Raw genomic sequence first — 20,157 nt, forward strand, 5'->3', positions numbered from 1 at the left:
CCGGTTGCATTCCTGCGCCGGCTAGGAGCGCGGCTTAGCGCGGCGCTCGGCTGAAAACAAGACCCTAGCTTGGGGTGAAACGCTCCATCTCCGAGGAAGGCGCGTAAGCAAATTAAGTGTGTCCAAAAGCTTTAATTCGAACGGCAGAGGGATTAGGCTGTTTGATGAGCAGATTTAAGGGTGCAGGCGAGGGGAACAAAAACACTTCTGGCCGAGCGCAATAATCTTTGGAAATGTTCTTTAAACCCGTCTCCCTGTGACGTGTACTTTCAGTGCACTTCAACCCAACATCTTCCATCCACAAGATTAAGGACCTTTATCATGTATCCTCCCTCGAACATGATTGCTGCTTGATATTTTTCTGCTTCTGACTTCTTCTTTTTTTTTTTTTTTAATAGAGTTTGCTTTCGCCCTTTTTCTCCTCAAAGTGGACTTTCTAATAGGTTTAGGAAATGTTACATCTCGGTGCACTTACAGACGAGTGTGTGGACGACCCTCCCTGGAACTAAATTGTCTTGATTTAATCCCCGCTAAAGGTTTTCTTGCTAGGTTCTCTCCCTGCGCGTTAGCCGTCCTGACTGCTTCTCCTCGCCCTCTAGACGTTTCACACGCCCAGCTTGGGAGACGAGGAGTTCGAGATCCCTCCCATCACTCCGCCGCCCGAGACGGAGTCCGGCCTGGGCCTTGCCGAAGTGGACTCGCCCTTCCCGGCCATGCCGGAGCCTCAAGTGCAGCACAGGGGACCCTTGATCCCCCAGTTCCCGCCGCAGAGCCTGGAGCTGCCCTCCATCACCATCTCGCGCAACATGATGGACCAGGAAGGCATGCCGGTCAACAACGGTCAACCAATGGTGAGCGCCGCTACACTTTGCATTCCCTGCATCCACATCTCCGAGAGCCGTTCGCATCGGAGGAGATTAAAAGCGGATATCAGTAGCGCGCGAGTCCTTAAATGAGCCCTTTTGCCGAACCGTAATGTCACCTTGATCGTTCCCGCGCGCCTCCTGTTGTCAGAACATCTGGCGCAGCAGCTGGCCTTGTTTACCACACGGGAGGCGTATGATCACATCGAGTAAATGTCATGATATTATGTTCCCGGCTGCGAGGGGGTTTTGTGAAGGCCTTGGGGGGCGGGAAGGGAGGGGGGGGGGCAATCCTCTGCCTTCATAAGGTGAGCAGATCGCCGGTAAACCAGGAAGCGCAACCGGCCTTCGAGAAGGACGGCAAAAAAAAAAAAACGGGACCCCGAATGCACCTCTAGTTCGCATGCTAATATATGATGCTACCAGAGCTACGAGTGTGCAGAAGTGCTTATTCACATGTTGATTTAAACAAGTGTTTTTTTGAGATCCACGTATCGGCATTTGAGGTAGTTGTGATTAAACATGATGTAGAAATGTTATTAATCACAAATTATTCATTTATTATTAATTAATAATTTATTTTATTAATACAGGACCGTCACAGAAAATTTGAATATCGTGATAAAGTTCTTTATCTTCTGTAATGCAATTAAATAAATAACTTTTTCATGATATTCTAATATTTTGAGATAGGATTTTTGAGTTTTCTCAAGACTTAAGCTATAATCGGCAATATTAAAATCATAAAAGGTTTTGCAATATTTCAGTTGATTTATAATGAATCCAGAATGTGTGACATTATTGTTTTTGTAATTGCATTACAGAAGATAAAGAACTTTATCACAATATTCTAATTTTCTGAGACAGTCCTGTACATCTGCTCGGTTAACAACTGAAACGGCTCGGAGAAGTCAAGTGGATTTGCCATCCACGCGTGTTTTCCAATTTTCCGTCCAAAAACCCGAACAAATTACAGCTACAACTAATAACTATTTCTATAGAAAACGAGTCATTATGAATTGTACCAAAAATACAGATGGCACTTATTTAAATTCAAGCAGGAATTAGATACATATTCTATTCCTAACAAAGTCTGTTAAACAAACATTTGACTAGATACTCAACAAATGTTGCTAGCGGCAATAAAACGCTTTTCTCTCCGTTAAACAAAAGTGCATTTTTGTCGATAAAGTTTATTTAAACAAACGACAATAAGATCCCAAGTAGCTCCCGGTAGCCAGGTTAGCGGTTAGCATGCCAAATCTGACGCCATCAGAGTGTAAACTGCTTTGACACAGCAAGGCGCTAAAGCCTTGCGATAGAAATGGAGACCGCAATAAAATAGCGGAGGGCGACTTGAGAACTTGATCCATCTGGTGCTGAAAACCGACTCCGTCGAACTGAAGCTCACTTGTTCCCCTTCTGATCGTCCGAACCAGTTTCAGTGGAATACTTCCACCGGCAATCTTGCGATTGTTCTTCGGGGCCAAAACCTGACAAAAACGAAAATATCCCCCTGACGTTTACTCCTTGCGACGGCGCCGCGTACAAACACCCGAAACCCGGCAACCCCAGATTTTCCTCTCGCTATTTAAAGTCGACCGATTAAAACGTTAACGTCCCGCACATGCGGGAACAAATTAGCCAACGGGCTACGGTTGAGCTAACGGAGGAAACCCTTCGAATCAGCGGCTCGTAATTACGCTTATCACACACAACTGACCAACTCTTTTGGCTCCGCCCGAAACGAAAAGCATTATCTTGTATCAACACTAAGGAAGGGAAGTGTTGTCACGTACGGTGTTCAGACCCGAGTCTTGAACGCGTCATGGAAACATCAACGCGTCGACGAAACGGGGAGCTAAATCCTCAAACGCATTTCCATCCCATAGTTGTGTCGGAATAAACGGCGCCGGATTTCCGAACCCTTTCCGGCGTACGAGGCTACACGCTGAGCTTCCAGATGGCCGTCACATCTGCTCCGGCGACAGGAAGGCACGACACCTCCTTCCCATTACGGCGAACGATGTCGCGCTCGGCCGAATGCTCGTACGCTTTTACGCGACGTGTCAACGAGAAGGTGAACGTTCGCACGTCTTTATGGGGCGGTCGGATGAGGGAGCAAGACTCGTATGCTTTCGATATCATGTGCGAACGCGGGAGTTTCAAGACGACGGGAAAGAGCGGATGTTTTGACGTGAACGGACGACGATACCGACGCCGATTGAGGCGTTTTAGCTGCGAATGAACGAATCGCGCTCGAAGCTCCGCCCCTCGTGCTGTACATCTTCCACAATTCCACTGATATTACAGATATTTATTTACGTGCCATATGAGGAGGGGGTAATAAACTTTAACTGCCCCCCCCCCCGTACCCTTCCATGCTCGGGGCACGCTAGATAATTGCAGCTTTTAAAAACACGCCGCCGTGCAGCCGGCGAGCGCATCCCGAAGGCTTTTCGCCTAAAGAATTTTCATTTCATGGTCAGTTAAGCTTTCTACATCTGGAAGAGACGGAACCTCGACACAATTACATTCCCGGCCGTTCCCCGCCACTTGCCGGAGGATTAGATTTGCCCCCCCCCTCCAAAAAAAAAAAAAAAAAAATCTTATTCCTCTTTAACACCATTTGCATGGCTCATGTCTCTGATTGTGTGGAGACTCTATTAAAAAAAAAAAAAAAAGGGGGGGGTTGCAGGTTCTCCGGCTCCGTTCACTTCGAGTCATGTTCGTCGTACCTTGTCGCGGCCCTTCATTACCCTCCCAAAATAGAATCGATGCCAAAAAGTCCCATGACGACGCCAACGGCGACGGTGATTCCATTAATGGAGGTTTTCATGTCTTTGCCCGGTTGGGGGATTTTTTTTTTTTTTTTTTTTTTTGGACTTCCGCTGACGGCAACCTTCTGTGCACGGTCACGTCTGCGGGGGGTAAACAAATAAACCTCGCGGCGTCACGGCAGCGTTATCCCGTCATGCTAGTTCTGCGCCGCGCTTCCGAAAGCCGCTGTCTCATCACCACACAGATGCGCCGGCGCGGTTTTGCGAAAAAAATGAGAAAGTGAAAAAACATTTTCCACGCTCGGCGAGCACCTGAATCCAAAGTCATCATTTATTTAACCCGCTCGCCCCCTCCGATGGCGGCGAGTCGGGAGCCGCCGGTGTCGCTGTATTCACAATTTCTGCCAGGGTGATTGGTTTCTGTTAGCATACGCTGAAACAACCAGGGCTCCTCCGTTAGCATCTTGCATCCGAAGGCCTTCAGGAAGGCGGAGCCTAAATGGCATTCAGGCCCCCGCTCAACTTGTGATGTTTTAAAAAAAAAAATTAGCTTGACCGCGGCAAGCTAACACCCAAAAGTAGCGCCTTTTCCCCCTGCAGCATGTCGTCCACGTGCAACCCCCCCCCCTCCACACATTCGCTTTCCACCGGTCCAAAAATCCGCCGTGTCTGGAATCAAATGGAAAACGTGGCCGTCGTTGCAGGAAGCCTGTTTTTTTTTTTTTTTTTTCTTCCCCCTCCCGAGCTCTTCTCTTATCTTCCCTTCCGAGCCAGGAAGCACTGACATGAGCTCTACATCAATTTAAGAGAGTGGATTTCTTCTCTCCCTCCTCCTCCTCCTCCCCTCCAACCCCAGCGCTCTGTTTCTTCCTCCCCCGACAGACAGCCATTGTGACATATTGGGTCAGTCAGCAACCAAGAGATACTCGCGCAGGCATGCAATACTTGTAATGAAGTCGCAGCTTGACCTTCCGCGCAATGGATTCGCCGATGATGATGATGATGTCATGCCGGTGAAGATTTTTTTTTTTTTTTTTTTTTTAATAGGAGGTGGGTTCGGGCCTGGGGGGGGGGAAGCAAAACAATTCATCTCCACGTTATTGTAGCCTCACGAACTCCTCGTTGTCTTCGGGATTAAGCGACGGGTTGCCGAAAAAGAGCCCCCCCCCCTTCCTTGCGCTCCAACCGCCAACCGCTCCGAAACCCCTTCCTCCTCCAAAAATATAAATAAAAATGAAGTAGCGGTTTTAGAAGCAAAGGAATACGTGCAGGGCGCTGATAAACTATCTTTAATAGGACTGACCTTTTCGTGCCGGCGAAAGTTACTGGGAGGATTCATCCTCATAATTACCATATAGATGATTTTACCCCTCCGCCGCCACGGAACATTTCCAAGAGCCCTCGCATTGATTGAATGGAAATTGAACTTGTTAAACATTCCTTTTTTTTTTTCTTTTTTTTTTCCTGGCCTGTTACAGCTTAGCGCGCGGCACCGCTGTGCAAAGAATCCCCAATTTCTGGTTTTTATTTTTATTTTCCCTTGGAAAAAAAAAAACCTGCGTTCGGATGCCGGTTTACTCGCCGGTCCGATGCGTGTCGCCGGTGCTCTCGCCTTCAAAGAATCCTCAATGAGGGATATTACAAACCTTTATTAAAGGAAAAAAATAATATAACAAGCCTTTATTGGCTGGATTTTCCAGCTCACACACACACACACACACACACACACACACAGACATGACTAAGGGGGAGGCACATCTGGCCGCTGTGTACTCAAGATAAGGACTTATTTGCAGATTTACGATGACTTATCACAATATCTGGCGAAGATGTCTGCCCGCCGGTGCTGACAATACCGCAATCAAAATGCAAATGAGGAGGGGGAGGGATGCGGACGGACGTCCCAGCAGCGGCTTTATGTTTGGAGGCACTCGAGGCGGCGGTTACTCGAGATGATTTCATCCACCGCCGCGTTATTAGCGGTTATCTGTCCGTGTCCTTTCAAAATCGGACGCCGGCGGGGTGGAAACCAGGAATATAAAAGAAGGAATTGTAGAACGAGGTATTATTATTATCATCATTGGTTATTCTTCTTATTATCGTCATTAAGAGCAACGTTGGGTGTTAGCAGTCAGCGCTACTTTTAGCAAATTTAGCATTAGCATTGCTTTCTGTGTACAAACCGACTCTGCTAAAGCAAAGTAGCCGTGACACAGATGGCCTCGGCTAATGAGCTCAGTGTGTGTGTGTGTGTGCGTGTGTGCGTGCGTGCGTGCGTGCCTATGTGTGTGTGTGTGTGTTGGATGTTTGCCACCGTGTTCCTGATGATGGAGGTAACAATAACCCTGGGAAAACAGCAGGTCAGATATGCAAAATTACAGTGGTCTTGTATGTGTGTGTGTGTGTGTGTGTGTGTTATGGCTTCAAATATTTGAAAGATTGTAATAATACAGCCCCCCCGCTCATCTCCACACCTACCAGTCCGCAAACCTCACCCCTCCCCTTTACCCGCGCATGCAAATCCGCGATCGCCGCGGCGATAAGCAGCAGACACGGCGCGCGCGAGCGAAAATGGATTGCAGATCCAATATGTTGCCGTCTTAAATGGCGTTGGCGATATTGTTTTTGAAGAGCGGCGCCCGCTCATAAGGCCGTTTCAATAAGACCAGGTGCGCCGTCTTATGATGTGTTGATGTTGGGAGAGATTGAGTTTGCTGCTGCAGCTGAATACCAGATGGATGTGCCCGGGGAGAACAAATCACCTTTTTCTGTTATGCTCACGCACCCCCAACCCCCCCTTTATTTTTTTTCTATTCTATGTCAGCTCTCTGATCCCCCCCACTGCCCCCCGGGGGGGGGGGGGGGGAGCTGGCAGTTCTTGTAATTTCACCCTTGCCACAATCAATGCAAACACGTTCCCTGTACCTTCTCCATACAAGACTCTGGGAACTTTATGATAATGTACCCGGCGTGGAAGGAAGGGGGAGGGGGGAGGCTTGATTTATGGAGCTGATTATAGAGCTCCCCCCCCTTCCCGTGTCAAACATGATCTATGAAAGGTTCCTTTTTCTAAGAGTCATAACCGTAAAGTTCATTACATCCAAAATGTACAGAGAACTGACGGCTGCTGGGCCGCAGTGACTTGTATGCTCATGTACGCAATTCAAACAGTGGTGTTTGGAGTTGTGTGCGATGGCGGCGGCGGCAAATTCCCACCGCTCCGGCCGGGAGTCAAAAAGCCGTGTCACAGATATCCATACAATGGGGGTGTTTTCAAGTGAATCAACTGAGCCGCGTCGCCGTCGATTAATGGCTTATAAAAGTTGGCTCCTCGGGTGTCGAGATAATTCATCGAGGCGCCCGGTAATGGATACGAAAAGAGCCCGGACATTGTGACACGTGATCTACAGCAAAAATGAAAAAAAAAAAAAAATCCAATGACCTGATTTCCTCTTTAAAGGATACAGTGACTTAAGCTGGTGGAGCATCAGAGTCTGCGAAAGCCTTGCGGCGAAAGCTGGAGCGCGGAGTAGATATCAGGAGCGACGCGCGCAGGGATCGATTAGATATCACCTAAAATTATCCGATTTCTTCCTCCAATTAGAATGTTGGACCGGGCCACCTTCGCCAGTACCCGCCCAACCCGGCCATGCTGATGAAGTCCATCATCAACATGAGTGGCCCCAACGGGATGATGTCGCGGAATCAGCTGACCACCATCAACCAGTCCCAGCTCAACGCGCAGTTGAACCTGAACATGGGGCACAACATCGCCCACACCTCGCCGTCGCCGCCCGCCAGCAAGTCGGCCACCCCGTCGCCCTCCAGCTCCATCAACGATGACGAGCAGGACGACGGCAACAGGGTGAGGAAGGTTTTCCGTAGCCGAGCGCAGATCTTTGACGAGTACCCTTTATGTTGACGTGCGGTTCCGATAATGCTTTCCAGGTCATCGGGGAGAAGCGACCGGCCCCCATAGATCCCACGAAAAAGCCCAAGACTCCTAAGAAGAAGAAGAAGAAGGATCCCAATGAGCCTCAGAAGCCGGTGTCGGCCTACGCCTTGTTCTTCAGGGACACGCAGGCGGCCATCAAGGGCCAGAACCCAAACGCCACTTTTGGCGAAGTGTCCAAAATCGTGGCGTCCATGTGGGACGGGCTCGGGGAGGAGCAGAAGCAGGTACTGCCGACTAAGTGTACCCTAGCGTCCGCCTTTGGCTTTACGGGTCTATTTACCTGAACTTTGCCTCTATCCCAGGTTTACAAGAGCAAAACGGAAGCTGCCAAGAAAGAGTACCTAAAGGCACTGGCGGCGTACCGAGCCAGCCTCGTTTCCAAGGTGAGAAACGGACGCAATGAAGCAACTATGTATTCAGAATTCCCGGTATGTCATCGGAAAGGTGACTTACGACGGCCTTTGTTTCCGACTCGCACTCAGGCTGCGGCAGAATCCGCAGAGGCGCAGACGATTCGTTCAGTACAACAGACGCTGGCCTCCACAAGTCTCTCGCCGGGCTTGGTGCTGCCGTCGCCCCTCAACCAGCACCCCTCCATGCCCTCGGCCGCCCAGGCCCTCCAGCAAGCCCTACCGCGGGCCATCGCCCCGAAACCCCTTCAGATGAGACTCGGGGGCAGTCAGATCGTGACCTCCGTCACAGTTTCCCACCAGAACATGTCCTCCGGGATGCCGCCGCAGCTGCTCGGCCAGATGGGCGCCGGAGGGGCGATGGTGGCAGGCGCCCAGTCCACGGCGGTGTCGCAGATGAGCCCGCCCATGCAAACGGTGCAGCAGCAGCAGCAGCAGCAGCAGCAACAGCAACAGCAACAACAGCAGCAGCAGCAGCAGCAGCAGCAGCAGCACGCCATGCAGCAGCAGCTTCAGCAGCAGCAGCAGCAGCAGCAGATGCAACAGCACCTCCAGCACCACCAGATGCAGCAGCAGCAGATGCATCACCAGCAGATCCAGCAGCAGATGCAGCATCAGCATTTCCAGCATCATCTTCAGCAGCAGCTGCAGCAGCACCACATGCAGCAACAGCAACAACAACAACAACAACAACAACAACAACAGCAGCAGATGCAGATGCAGCACATGCAGATGCAGCATCAGATGCATCAGCAACAAATGCAACATCTCCAGCAACAACAACAACAACAACAACAACAACAGCAGCAACAACAACAGCAGCAGCAGCCACAGCAGCAATCGCAGTGTTCTCCGCCCCAGCACTCGCCCGGCACGCCACATTCTGCAGGAGGCTCGGCCTCGCTGGGCAGCCCGCAGCCGGCGCCGCCTCAGCAGCCCCACCCTTCCCAGATCCAGGCCCACGCCCAGGTCCTGTCGCAGGTCAGCATTTACTGAGTCCGAAGCGGAGGGTCGGGGTGTCGGGGATGAGGGGTGGGGGAAGGGGAATCCATCCAGGGACAGAACAAAAATTAAAAAAAAAAAAAAAAAAAAAAAAAAAAAAAAAAAAAAAAGCATCGCGTCTGCGTTTGCTTTTTTTTTTTTTCCCAAGTTGCACTTAAGAAGTGTGTAAGATTTAGAATGTTATACAAAGAACCGTGTCCATTGTTATAGACGGATATGCACTCGCGTGTACAGGGGTGACTTTGTCTGCCGGGATTTATTTTTCGGGGTGGGTGGGTTCGATGGGGGGGAAGGGGGGGGGGGGGGGGGATTCTCGTCTATGAAATAGGCGGCGCCCGCGAGGGGGGGCGCCCAATGATCTGTCTGTTCGTCTGTCCGTTCGTGAGGTCTTTTTCGGTTGTCGGTGTCGGAAAAAGCGACCGGGGTCGGGCGGGGTGGGGTGGGGGGGGGTTTTGGGGGTGTTGCACGTTGGCGCGTCGAGGAATACATGTGTCCTGTCACTGTTTTATTTAAACGAAAAAGCTTTATTTAACAAGGCCGGAGGTTGTCGGTTCGGCGCCGGCCAGGCGGGCGGGAGCGTTTTAATTTTTTTTAATTTTTTTTTTTTGTTTTATTCTTCGGGTGGGTTTAAATCGGCTCCTGCCTGGACTGAGTGACACATGCTGGAAGAAACCCTCACATCCATCTTTGTTCCCACACTGGCCAGTAAAGAGCGAGGCTTTTTTTCCATTTTTTTTTTCCACTCCACCCTCCGGTTTTCGGGATTTTCGTGGAGGAGGAGGAGGAGGACGCCGCCGCCGCCCTCGAGGAGGAAAAAAAAAAAAAAACGATTCAGGAAGGAGGGGGGGTCGGAGACTGTCGCGCATCTTGTGTCGTCACATCAAACTGTATCTGTAATCTGCTGTACATGTCTAATAGAGTGGGAGAGAGACAAGGCTCCGCCCCCTCCCCACGCCAAGCCCCGCCCCTTTCCAAAAACAAACAAAAAAAAATCTTCTTTAATCTATTTGTTTTTACTTGAGATGTTTAACGATTAAATTATGTTTTTTATTTTGTGTAACAAAAGGGGATATTTTATGGTAAAAAAAAATAATAAAAAAAAGAAATCAGAATTTCAGGATCGGGCATCATTTAAAAAAAAAAAAATTGGAAAAAAAAAATTACGAAAAAAGAAAAAAAATTAAAATAAAGAAAATGAAGAAAAATAATAAAAAAAAAATTTAAACTAGCAGAGCCAGTCTGTTGCACTGCCAAAGCCAAGTGGAGGGGATAAAAATAGATAAATAAAATAAATAAACAAAAATAGGCATTGGGGGTATTTTTGCTGTACAGTCGACCCCGAACAAGACAGGAAATGTTGTACATTTTTCATATCACCTGTTGTAAAGTTTTAATATGTGAGGCTTTAATTAAAACATTGTTAAACGACCTGTGGATTGATATATCACATAGTGCTTTTCTTTTCTACGCTTTTGTTTTACCAATTCCGAATAGCGAAGCTTCATCCTGTCCGTGGGCACGACGGATCCGAGGACGTTTTCACGACACGACATCATTTTGTATGAAGCATTTCTATATTTCTTTTTGTGTCTTCTGCTCAAATTAAACTATAAAACATTTTTTTAAAAAAATATTTTGGAGATATTATTATAGACACTTTGTTGATATTATTTCGGGTATCGTTTTGTTTCAAAATAAGAGGAGGAGAACCGAGCAGGTGTTTCTTTGCTAAATCCCATGATTTTTCTATGGAGTTCTTCTATGAGAGAACGCTCATAGATTGGTGTCAAACACGCTTCAGCAATAAATGAACCGCAAAATCGAAATACAAAAATGGCAAACAAAATATTGATTTTCAAATTCATTCATTCATTCATTCAAACCGTTCATCCTGCGTGTCATGGGAGCAGGTGTGCTGGATCCTACCCCAGCTGCCATTGGTCGAAATTCGGCGTTCACCTTGGATCGTTCCTGGGGCCGCTAGCAACCATTGCAAACATCTGGACAATTTAGTCTTCGACGAAGCTCCTGCATGTGTTTCGACCGTGGAACGTGGAGGAACCCCACGCAGGAACATGGAGACCCCACTCAAACAACACCCCCCCGCCGGAATCGAACCGTGGACTTTCACTCAGCATGGTGGAAGCGCTAACCGCTGCGCCGCCATTTGTAAATCCGCCTTTTTGTCCGCCGGGATGGGAATTCCGCTTGCTCCGATTTTTTTTTTTTTTTTGGAGGCTGCCTGTCGTCCAGGAGCGACGACTTAATGGAACTTCAGCCGCCGACATCATACAAGGTTTCCTGTGAAATAACGGTAAGTGTCTTAACAGTTGTCATTTTCCGAGGGGTGTCTTGATTTTCACCGAGGGTACACATGTAACGGTAAAACCATAAATGTAACTGAAAAATGTAACTACTTTGTAGTAGTAAAATGTAATGTTAAGTAACTCTGAATTTATTACTCATTAAATCCAAAATTTTGCCTAAATGTGAAAAAAAAAATTGTTACAACATAAATCCTATTATACTGTCAGGTTAAGAAATCCACATTAATCATTAATGATCAAACTATCCAAGTGAATAAAAAATATTTTATATCAGTATGAATTGGTTGTTTTTTCTGGAAGGCTAACTTTAGCATACTTCGCTCCGTGTTTGGTGTCAAAATGCTGAAGTAGATTTTACTCTCTGACAACCGACGCTGTCTCATAACACAAAAACATACCGCTTTTTGAATGTAGCATATTTATTTTAAGACAATCAGACCTTTTAAGACATTCTCGCACCACATTTGGCCCGCGGGCCTTGAGTTTGACACGTGATCTAGCGTTCAAACCTTCAGGTTCAATGGCGAGAGATAGCGCATCTGCTAACACTAGCATAGAGGTGAGTGTTAGCTTCGCGTCGCAGGGCGCAAATCCAAATGACTTTTAACATCCCGTGTGTTTTTAGTGGACACACTTTCCCCCCCGCTGTGTAATAACCAACCCGTAGGCGCCCGATAGCGCTTACAACTCCGTTATGACGCTTTTATTTCGAAAAGGAAGCGTAAAAAAGAAGAAAAAAGAAAAGAAAACCGGGGGGTACAAGGTCAACGTGAATACTGGTACTTGTCTCAATAACAGCTCCCAACCTTCTTCTACAATCACTTCTCAGAGGATTCTACTTCTTTCTCACTCGCTTCAAAAAAGAAAAAAAAAAAAAATCACTTCATTTCCAAGACATTCCCCCAAGGGAAGGTGGGGGGGTTGGGGGTTTTCGGGGGGGTTTTGGGGGGTTCTTTGAATAATACAGGCAGTCGGGGGGGAGGAGGAGGGGGGCAAACAATAATTATCATATCTTCACAATGGGCCCGGAGTCCACTGGCCCAGAAAGGGCTCCTTTTTTTTTTTTTTCCTCCCTCTCTTTTTATTTCCTCCAATGGCGGCGGCGATGTCTTAAAAACGCCGGTCAATCCGCTCTCCCTTTTTCAATTAGTTGTTTTTTTTTTTCATTTTTTTTTTTTTTTTTTTTTTTCTTAATTGCGATTTCTGGACCTCGACGTCGATGCCCATTTCGCCGGCGTGATTAATTGCAGCATCTGTCCCATCAGAACCCCCACCATCCCTTCCACCTCCCCCTCCTCTTCGGCGAGTGTCCATGGATACCAAACACATGCTTTAAAAAAAAAAAAAAAAAAAAAAAAAAAACACACACACACACACACACACAATAACAAGGCTCTGGGAAATGGGGTGTTATTATTCTGAACAGATTCGCAGCAGAGCCCATTAATAATGCATGGGGGGGGGGGGTGCTTGTTATTCCGTAACCCCTCGTTGCCGCGGTCACCGTGTGTACAAATATCTCACAGCCGGGGCCGCGGGTATTACGGCGTAATAAAAAAAGAGGTGACGAGTATTTAAAAAAAAAAAAAAAAAAATAGCCGTACATGAGGTGATGCTACGCTAAAATGTGTGTGTGTGTGTGTGTGTGTCTGCACGGATGGCGTTGTGACGTTAATGAGCGACGCAATGGTGAGGTGACCTAATTGTCCACCTCCTCTTCCAGCAGGGGGGTTAGCAAGTGGCTACAAAGTCAGGTTTTTTTTTCTTTTAGGAGGGGGTTAATGATTTTATTTGGGCCTTTTGTTGTTTTCCTGTCCGGCGCACACACACAATGCAACCCCCCCCCTCCCTCCACACACACACACACACACACACACACACACACACACACACAACCCCCTCCGCTGACACTGACCATCTGACCGCGGCGGACAACGAAGGTCCTCCACAGCTTGTTCTGTCGAGAGGGGCGGGGTAATTATATATATTTTTTTTAACTTTGTACATTCATTAGTTCATCATCTGTTCTGCTTATCCTGCACTCTTGGGGGCGGAGCCAGCGGTTCAACCTGGACCAATCACAGAGCCTCATATTGAGAAATGCAACCATTCACCCGCTCATTCACATTTAATTTGTAGCATTTTTGTTATTATTGTTAGTCATAGTAACAGTAATATATTTACTAATATTAAGGAGATATACAGGACTGTCTCAGAAAATTAGAATATTGTGATAAAGTTCTTTATCTTCCGTGATGCAATTACAAAAACAAAATGTCATTCATTCTTATTCATTACAAAACAACTGAAATATTGCAAGCTTTTTATTATTTTAATATTGCATTGCATTTAATATTGCATTGTAGTGATAATGGCTTACATCGTAAGAAAACTCAAACATCCTATCTCAAAATATTAGAATTTCATGAAAAAGTCATTTTTGTTTTTTTAATTGCATTACAGAAGATAAAGAACTTTATCACAATATTCTAAATTTCTGAGACAGTCCTGTGTATATAGTTTTGTGGTATATAGAGTATTATAGAAAACATGTTGGTGCATTGTATTATGCTAATTCTTGTGATATTATTATATTATTATGATATTAATACTGATGATCATCATGATTGTTTTTAAAACAGACTTGTAGATTATTGTTGAAGATAGAATACCTTTTATTACTGGTCACTATACTATCGATTACTTAATATTTTAAAGAAATTACTATTATTACTTTAATTATATATTTGTTAACCTGTATGAGTCTATCATTATTCATGTATTATTGTTGTGGTTTTAAGTATGATGATTATTATTACAATTTCGCCTTTATTAATAATTGTAGCTTATTCCAAATAAAAAAAAAAAAAAAATCTTAATTTTTTTTAAAATATTAAATAATTCCAAGAGGCCGGTCTTGGAAGGGAATAATAAATGTTATTTTTTTATTTATTCAAGACTGATTTTTGTATCTTTAATCAATTTGGAATGGAATACATAAATACATAAATTTATAAATAATAATCACCCCGAGAATAAATATTGATGCCACAGACAGAGAAGGAGGAGTGAGGTCACATGATGCAGCGCTCTCTCTCTCTCTCTCTCCTCCTCTCCTTGCACATGCACAACATGCAAAAGCACGCACGTACGTGCACCCGCGCACATTTTCCACCCTCGGATTTCACCGCAGTGACGTTGCCTAGGTGACGCAGCAACTCTGCCATTTAGGCCCATTACGGCGCAGCTTATCTGCGAGTCTGCTGACCTCTGCCGACCCCCCACCGGTCATTCTGATGAAGGCTCGGCGGCGCACGGACACAAACCCCGTGCACGGCGAACGCAACGCTACGGGACCCTGCCGGCCATGGATATTTAAGCGTTAGCGAAAGCGGTTTGTCCTCAGTTGATTGCGGTTAGCGTGCTAGCTGACAGGGCCATCAGGATCAGAAGCTAAAAACGATAGCGGCTATTTGCACTGTTGAAGGATGCAAAATCCATCTCTCCTCTTCTTCCTCCCATCCTGCTTTCCATTTTTATTCCATCAGTATTTTATAGGCTCTAAATGCAGCGGTGGGTCCCAACTCCAAAATTACCTTTTTATTTTTATTGCAACTTACTTTGCCAGTTTAATACAGCCGATTGCCCAGGGAGGGAGGGTGGGGGGGGGTTGTGCGTGTTACTATAGCAACAAAAAAAAAACGAGGGGGGTCGGATAGATCGCACGTGCGCGCCGCGTCGCGTCTTATCGAAATCAAAACCGAATGTAACGGCGCAAAGAGGCGGAGGGGAAGAAAATCAATAAATATGGTCGGGGGGGGGACGGAGCATAAGCCCCGCCCCCTTTCCTCCAAACAGCTTCCTTTCTTTGGTCGGGATGGCGGACGGCGGCCAAGACGGATCATACCGCGAGGACGTCCCCGCTGCTACAAGAGGCAGGTGCTGCGTAGACACCATTCAAGAACTTGGCCTATTCAGCCCGACTCCTCCGACGCTCCATTCATGCATAGCAAAACACCATCTGCTCCTGTTTTGCCCCCCCGCCCCCCCCAACCCAGGAGCAATCACAGCTGACCGAAAAAGAAAAAAAAAAAGAAAAGAAAAAGAAAAATCCATGCTAACAGCTGTTGCAGGACAAAAGAGGGGAGGGAAAAAAAAAAAAAGGGAGCTCAAGAGCAGAGAGGAGGGAAAACATTTACTCTTCGGAGCTGCTAACAGTCGGGGAAACACGAGACGGAAAAGGGTCAAATGTGAAATCCCTCCTCGTCCTCCGACCGGGAAGCGCTCCGGAAGATGGCCGAGAAAAGGGGGCGATTCTGTGACGCGTAGGACTCTCACCTGTTGATTCGGCCCGCGAAAAAATGGCGTCGAAAAAAAAAATGGTTCATGAATGTGTAATAAGCAACAAAAAAAAAGGCTGCAGGGGTTTTTTTTACATTTTTTTGCCATTTTTGTAAATAATTTTATTTATTTATTCAGATTTTTTTTTTTTTTTTTATAATAAATATTTCTATTCAGTTTAAAAAAGTCTGCAAATGTAATATAAAAGACCCATTTATTTTTATCTATTTTACATTATTTAGTTGAACTACTCATTTCATTAAAACTATTTCTGATATATATTTTACTCAATTACATCACTTCACTGATTAATGTCTTACCAGTAAAAAAAAGTATGCAAACGTAATATTAAAGACGTATTTATTTTTTTTACATTTTTGAAACTGTTTAGTTTAACTATTCATTTCCTCAAAATATATAATTATTTATGATAAGAAAATGTCCTTCAGTTTTTACATCACTTCACTGATAAAGATGTAATATCAGTGTAATAAGCAAAATAGGCCGCAAATGTGATAAAAAATAATTTATTTTTAACATATTTTTTAACTTGAACATTTAACTTTTCATTTCGTTAAAATAAATATTCATAATTATATTGAATATTTTTATTCAGCCTTGACATCACTTCATTGATAATAATAATAAATAATAATCCTTTATTAATCTCTCATGGGGAAATTCGTTCTCTGCCATCAACCCGTCATGGATGAACATGTAATGAGCAAATGTAATATAAAGACTGATTTATTTTTTATATTTTTATAAATTATTTAGTTTCTGTATTCATCTCATTTCCATATGTAATTATTAATCTTAAATAGTTTTAGTCAGCAATTACAATACTTTACTGATAAATGTCTAGTAATTGAGTAATAAGCCAAAAAGTCTGCAAATTAAGTATAAAGGATCGATTTATTATTTAAATTTTTTTTTAATTATTCAAAGTAACTATTCATTTGATTAAAATATATATATATATTATTAATGATAGATATTTTAACTAGTTATTACATCACTTCATTGATAAATGTCTAGTAACAGTGTACTAGGAACCAAAACAAAGTCTGCAAATGCATTAAAATAAGATTTTTTCCAATCATTGAATTTAACAATTTTTCAGTCCGACCTCGGAAGCGACACGCTGAGGAGGAGGAGGAGAAATTAAAATCAGCTGAACTATTTAGCTGACGGGAGTCGTTTCAGAGAGGGGGAAATTAAAGAAAAAATATAAATTACAAATCCAGTTCAACGGCGAATAAATTAAATTAAAACTGCTTTGAAGTACTTAGAGAAGGGGCTGACTTTGTAATAAAAAAAAAAAAAAAAAAAAAAAATTAGTAATAATAAAAAAAAAATAAAAAAAAATGCTGATTTGATTGACAGGTGCAACTTCAGACGACCGCTTCAGATAATACGGGGTATCGAGTCGACGCCCCGGGTTCAACCCCCCCCTTCTTTACATTGTGTTGTGATTGGCACCCGCCCATCGACACCCCCGAGCGTCACCTGACCCGGGGGGGGGGGGGCGACCATCTAGAAAACCGCACGGTCACACGCGGCACGTGACGGCGAAGCTGTAGGCGATGTAGCGGCACGCTATCGCTAATGCTCCTCCCCCATTGCCCCCCGCATACGTTTCATTTCCCACCCGGATCCTGATTGTAATTTCGCGTCGTTTAAAGAACGTCCCCGACGACGTCCCGGTTCTTCGCCCATTTGACTGCGAAACATGCAAATCCTGCGGTTTGGGCTTCGCTAAAAACGAACGCCGGCGCGGCGGTTGATGGCTGGATTTGCCAGTCAAATCGCTCTCGGATGTGTTTCTCATGCAGGAAGAAGAAGCTTGAATTTAAGAGCCCGGACTGTGGCGATGAAGAATGAAACGACAGGACGGGGTTTCCAGCCTCGCGGGTTTTATCAGTAAATTTTTTCATTATCCCCCGCGTTGGCCTCTCCCCCGTGGGTAGCGCTGCTGTCGGAGCGGGCGGGTGGATGGGTGGGTGGTTGCGGCAGCAGGGCGGGCCGAAGGGGGTCGGGTTAGCGCTTGACCCGCAAAGCCATTCAGCTCTCAGAATGATCCATTGTTTGAGTCCCTTCTTTGTTCGGCGCCCGGGGTGGAGAAAGAGGCCGGCAAGGGGGTCGGGGGTTCGGTCCCTCTCCGGGGTGACGGGGGTCTGCGGTTGCCCTCGACACATTCTCACCTACGGGGCCTTTCGGAGCTCAGAGGCCGGCGCATCCCGATGCTTTATTGGGTTCCGCACGCTCCGCGAGAGGCGGGTGTCCAAGGGTTCCTTCGTCACGGCTAAAATATCCCAGCGCTTTTTTTTTCCAGCGTATTTAAAGGAACGAGAAGCGCAAGAGGCGACTCAAGGGTGCGTTTGGATCCCGGCTTCAACGCTTCACAGCGGAGCGTACTGGTTTTGGAAAACGGTATCTTCACCGTGGTGCAAAAACGTACTAAAAGGTCACGAATCATATCACGACTTCAGTTCCTGACTAAGGTGGTTTTGGTTCGACTCCTGCCTTCAGCACAGTCAGTGATACAAGTCATAATTAGCTAACATGCTAATGGATGGTAGGTTGCAATGAGCAAGCAGGGATGGTGGTGAATCACCATGGAGTTTTAACCAAAACAAGCCTCTCGCTGTCGGAGTCGGAGAGCGAGTGAGTTCTTCAGAGCCGTGAGGAAAACGGCTTCAGATGGTGACCTTTGACCTCCTCTCTTTCTGAACATCACAACCACCAACAGGGAAAATATAACTGCAACCGTCTTCTATGTTTACGTTGCTTTTTCTTCTTGATCCCCTCATATCAGACTATTTCCTTAAAGCGTGATTGGTAGTCAGGAAGTCAGGTGGTAAAGGTTGTTAGGTAGACGGGTAGTCAGGCGGTTGCGTGGTCAAGTAGTAGGGTAGTTGGTTAGTCAAGTAGTCGGGGAGCTGGGTAAGGTATTCATAAGGCAGTTAGGTAGTTAGGTGGTCGGTGAGTTAGGTTGTTAGAAAGTCAGCTAGTCCGGAAATCGTGGGGTCAGGTAGTTGGGTGTCCAGGTATTTGGGTAGTCGGGTAGTCAAGTGGTTGCACGGTTAGTTAGTCAAGCACTCAGGTGGTCAGATAATCAGGTGCTTATGTGGTGATGTGTTCAGGTAGAAGGGTAGTTAGGTAGTCGGATAGTCAGCGGTTAGGTAGTCGGGCGGTTTGGGAGTCAGGCTGTTGGGTAGTCAAGTAGTAGGGTAGTGGGTTAATCAGGTAGTCGGGGAGTTGGGTAAGGAATTCATAAGGCAGTTAGGTGGTCGGTAAGTTAGGTTGTTAGAAAGTCAGCTAGTCCGGAAATCGTGGGGTCAGGTAGTTGGGTGTCCAGGTATTTAGGTAGTCGCATAGTCAAGTGGTTGGGTAATTAGGTGGTTAGGTAGTCAGGTGATCAGTAAGTTAGGTCGTCAGAATATCAGGTGATCAGAAAGTCAGGTGGCACGGTAGTCAGGAAATCGTGTGGTTAGGTAGTTGGGAGTCCAGGCATTTAGATAGTCAGGTGGTCATGCACTTAGTTAGGCAAGTAGTAAGGTGGTCAGGTGGTCATGTAGTCAAGCACTCAGGTGGTCAGACAGTTAGATGCTCATGTGGTGAGGTGTTAAGGTAGTAGGGTAGTCAAGTGCTTAGGTAGTCAGGTAGTGAGGTAGTTGGTCAGTTAGGAAAAGCACACGCCCTCTTTCTTCCGGAGATGCTGCTTGGGGTCTTTGGGTTAAATAACACGTTGCATGAAACAAGAAGTTCATAAACAGCCGCTGACGATACAGACGCACTCGGCGTCCCAAAAATTCTTCTGTTATTTATCTATTTTTTGCTATAACTCGTGATGCATTTGCACGCCTGATTCTTTCACCTATTGATTCGCCACAGCCGCGGCGCATATTTCAGAGCGGAACACCTTCGGAGGTGCGTTCAGTATTGAACACAGGAGAACTCTGGTCCATCACGGTATTCACTTACACAGAACAATTACCGTACCTGCTACTGCGTGAATCCGGCAAAGTTGCGGCATGATTCGGGTAGGAATAAAAAGGCGACAAAGCTAATTTGCTGGGCGTCAGACACAAGGGCGCGCTGTGACCTTTTCCATGACTACAGGAGCGGAGTAGGTGTATTTGAAAAAATAAATGAAAGGTCTGACTGGAAAGGTCAGGACACATGTTTTCATAATGTGGAGTAAAGTGTGTTTTCGCGGGTGTTTTTCCGGACGAATGCGCAAAGAGTCCGCACAAGTCGCAAGTGAAGGGCCCCGCCACTTCCTGTCTCACATGGAACATCAGTTTGGCAGACAAGCTCAAGGTGAAGCTCTTTTTGTTTTGCACCCTTGTTGGACAAGGCCTCCTGCAGAAGTCTGATGGAGTACCGCTGCACTGACCTCCCAGAGGAAAGTCGTCAAGAGTACTTCTGCAAGCACTCATTTGGACATCAGTGGACGTGTGAAGGTTCACTTTT

General features: G+C 46.0%; 1 protein-coding gene across 1 annotated transcript in view; it reads left to right on the top strand.

The window, feature by feature from the left end:
• Positions 1-9,118, top strand: part of tox3 (TOX high mobility group box family member 3) — a 43,156-nt gene extending 34,038 nt beyond the window's left edge. Inside the window, exons 3-7 of the mRNA XM_086174602.1 lie at positions 600-851; positions 7,248-7,508; positions 7,592-7,822; positions 7,901-7,981; positions 8,081-9,118. Coding sequence (XP_086030728.1) covers positions 600-851; positions 7,248-7,508; positions 7,592-7,822; positions 7,901-7,981; positions 8,081-9,004 — 1,749 coding nt within the window. The 3' untranslated portion in view covers positions 9,005-9,118. The remainder of the gene's footprint in view (positions 1-599; positions 852-7,247; positions 7,509-7,591; positions 7,823-7,900; positions 7,982-8,080) is intronic.
• Positions 9,119-20,157: the final 11,039 nt, after the last annotated feature.

This window comes from Fistularia commersonii, chromosome 27, assembly GCF_037954325.1.
Source record: "Fistularia commersonii isolate RoL2024-O1a breed Wild chromosome 27, RoL_Fcom_v1.0, whole genome shotgun sequence".
In the NCBI taxonomy this organism is placed as follows: Eukaryota; Metazoa; Chordata; class Actinopteri; order Syngnathiformes; family Fistulariidae; genus Fistularia; species Fistularia commersonii.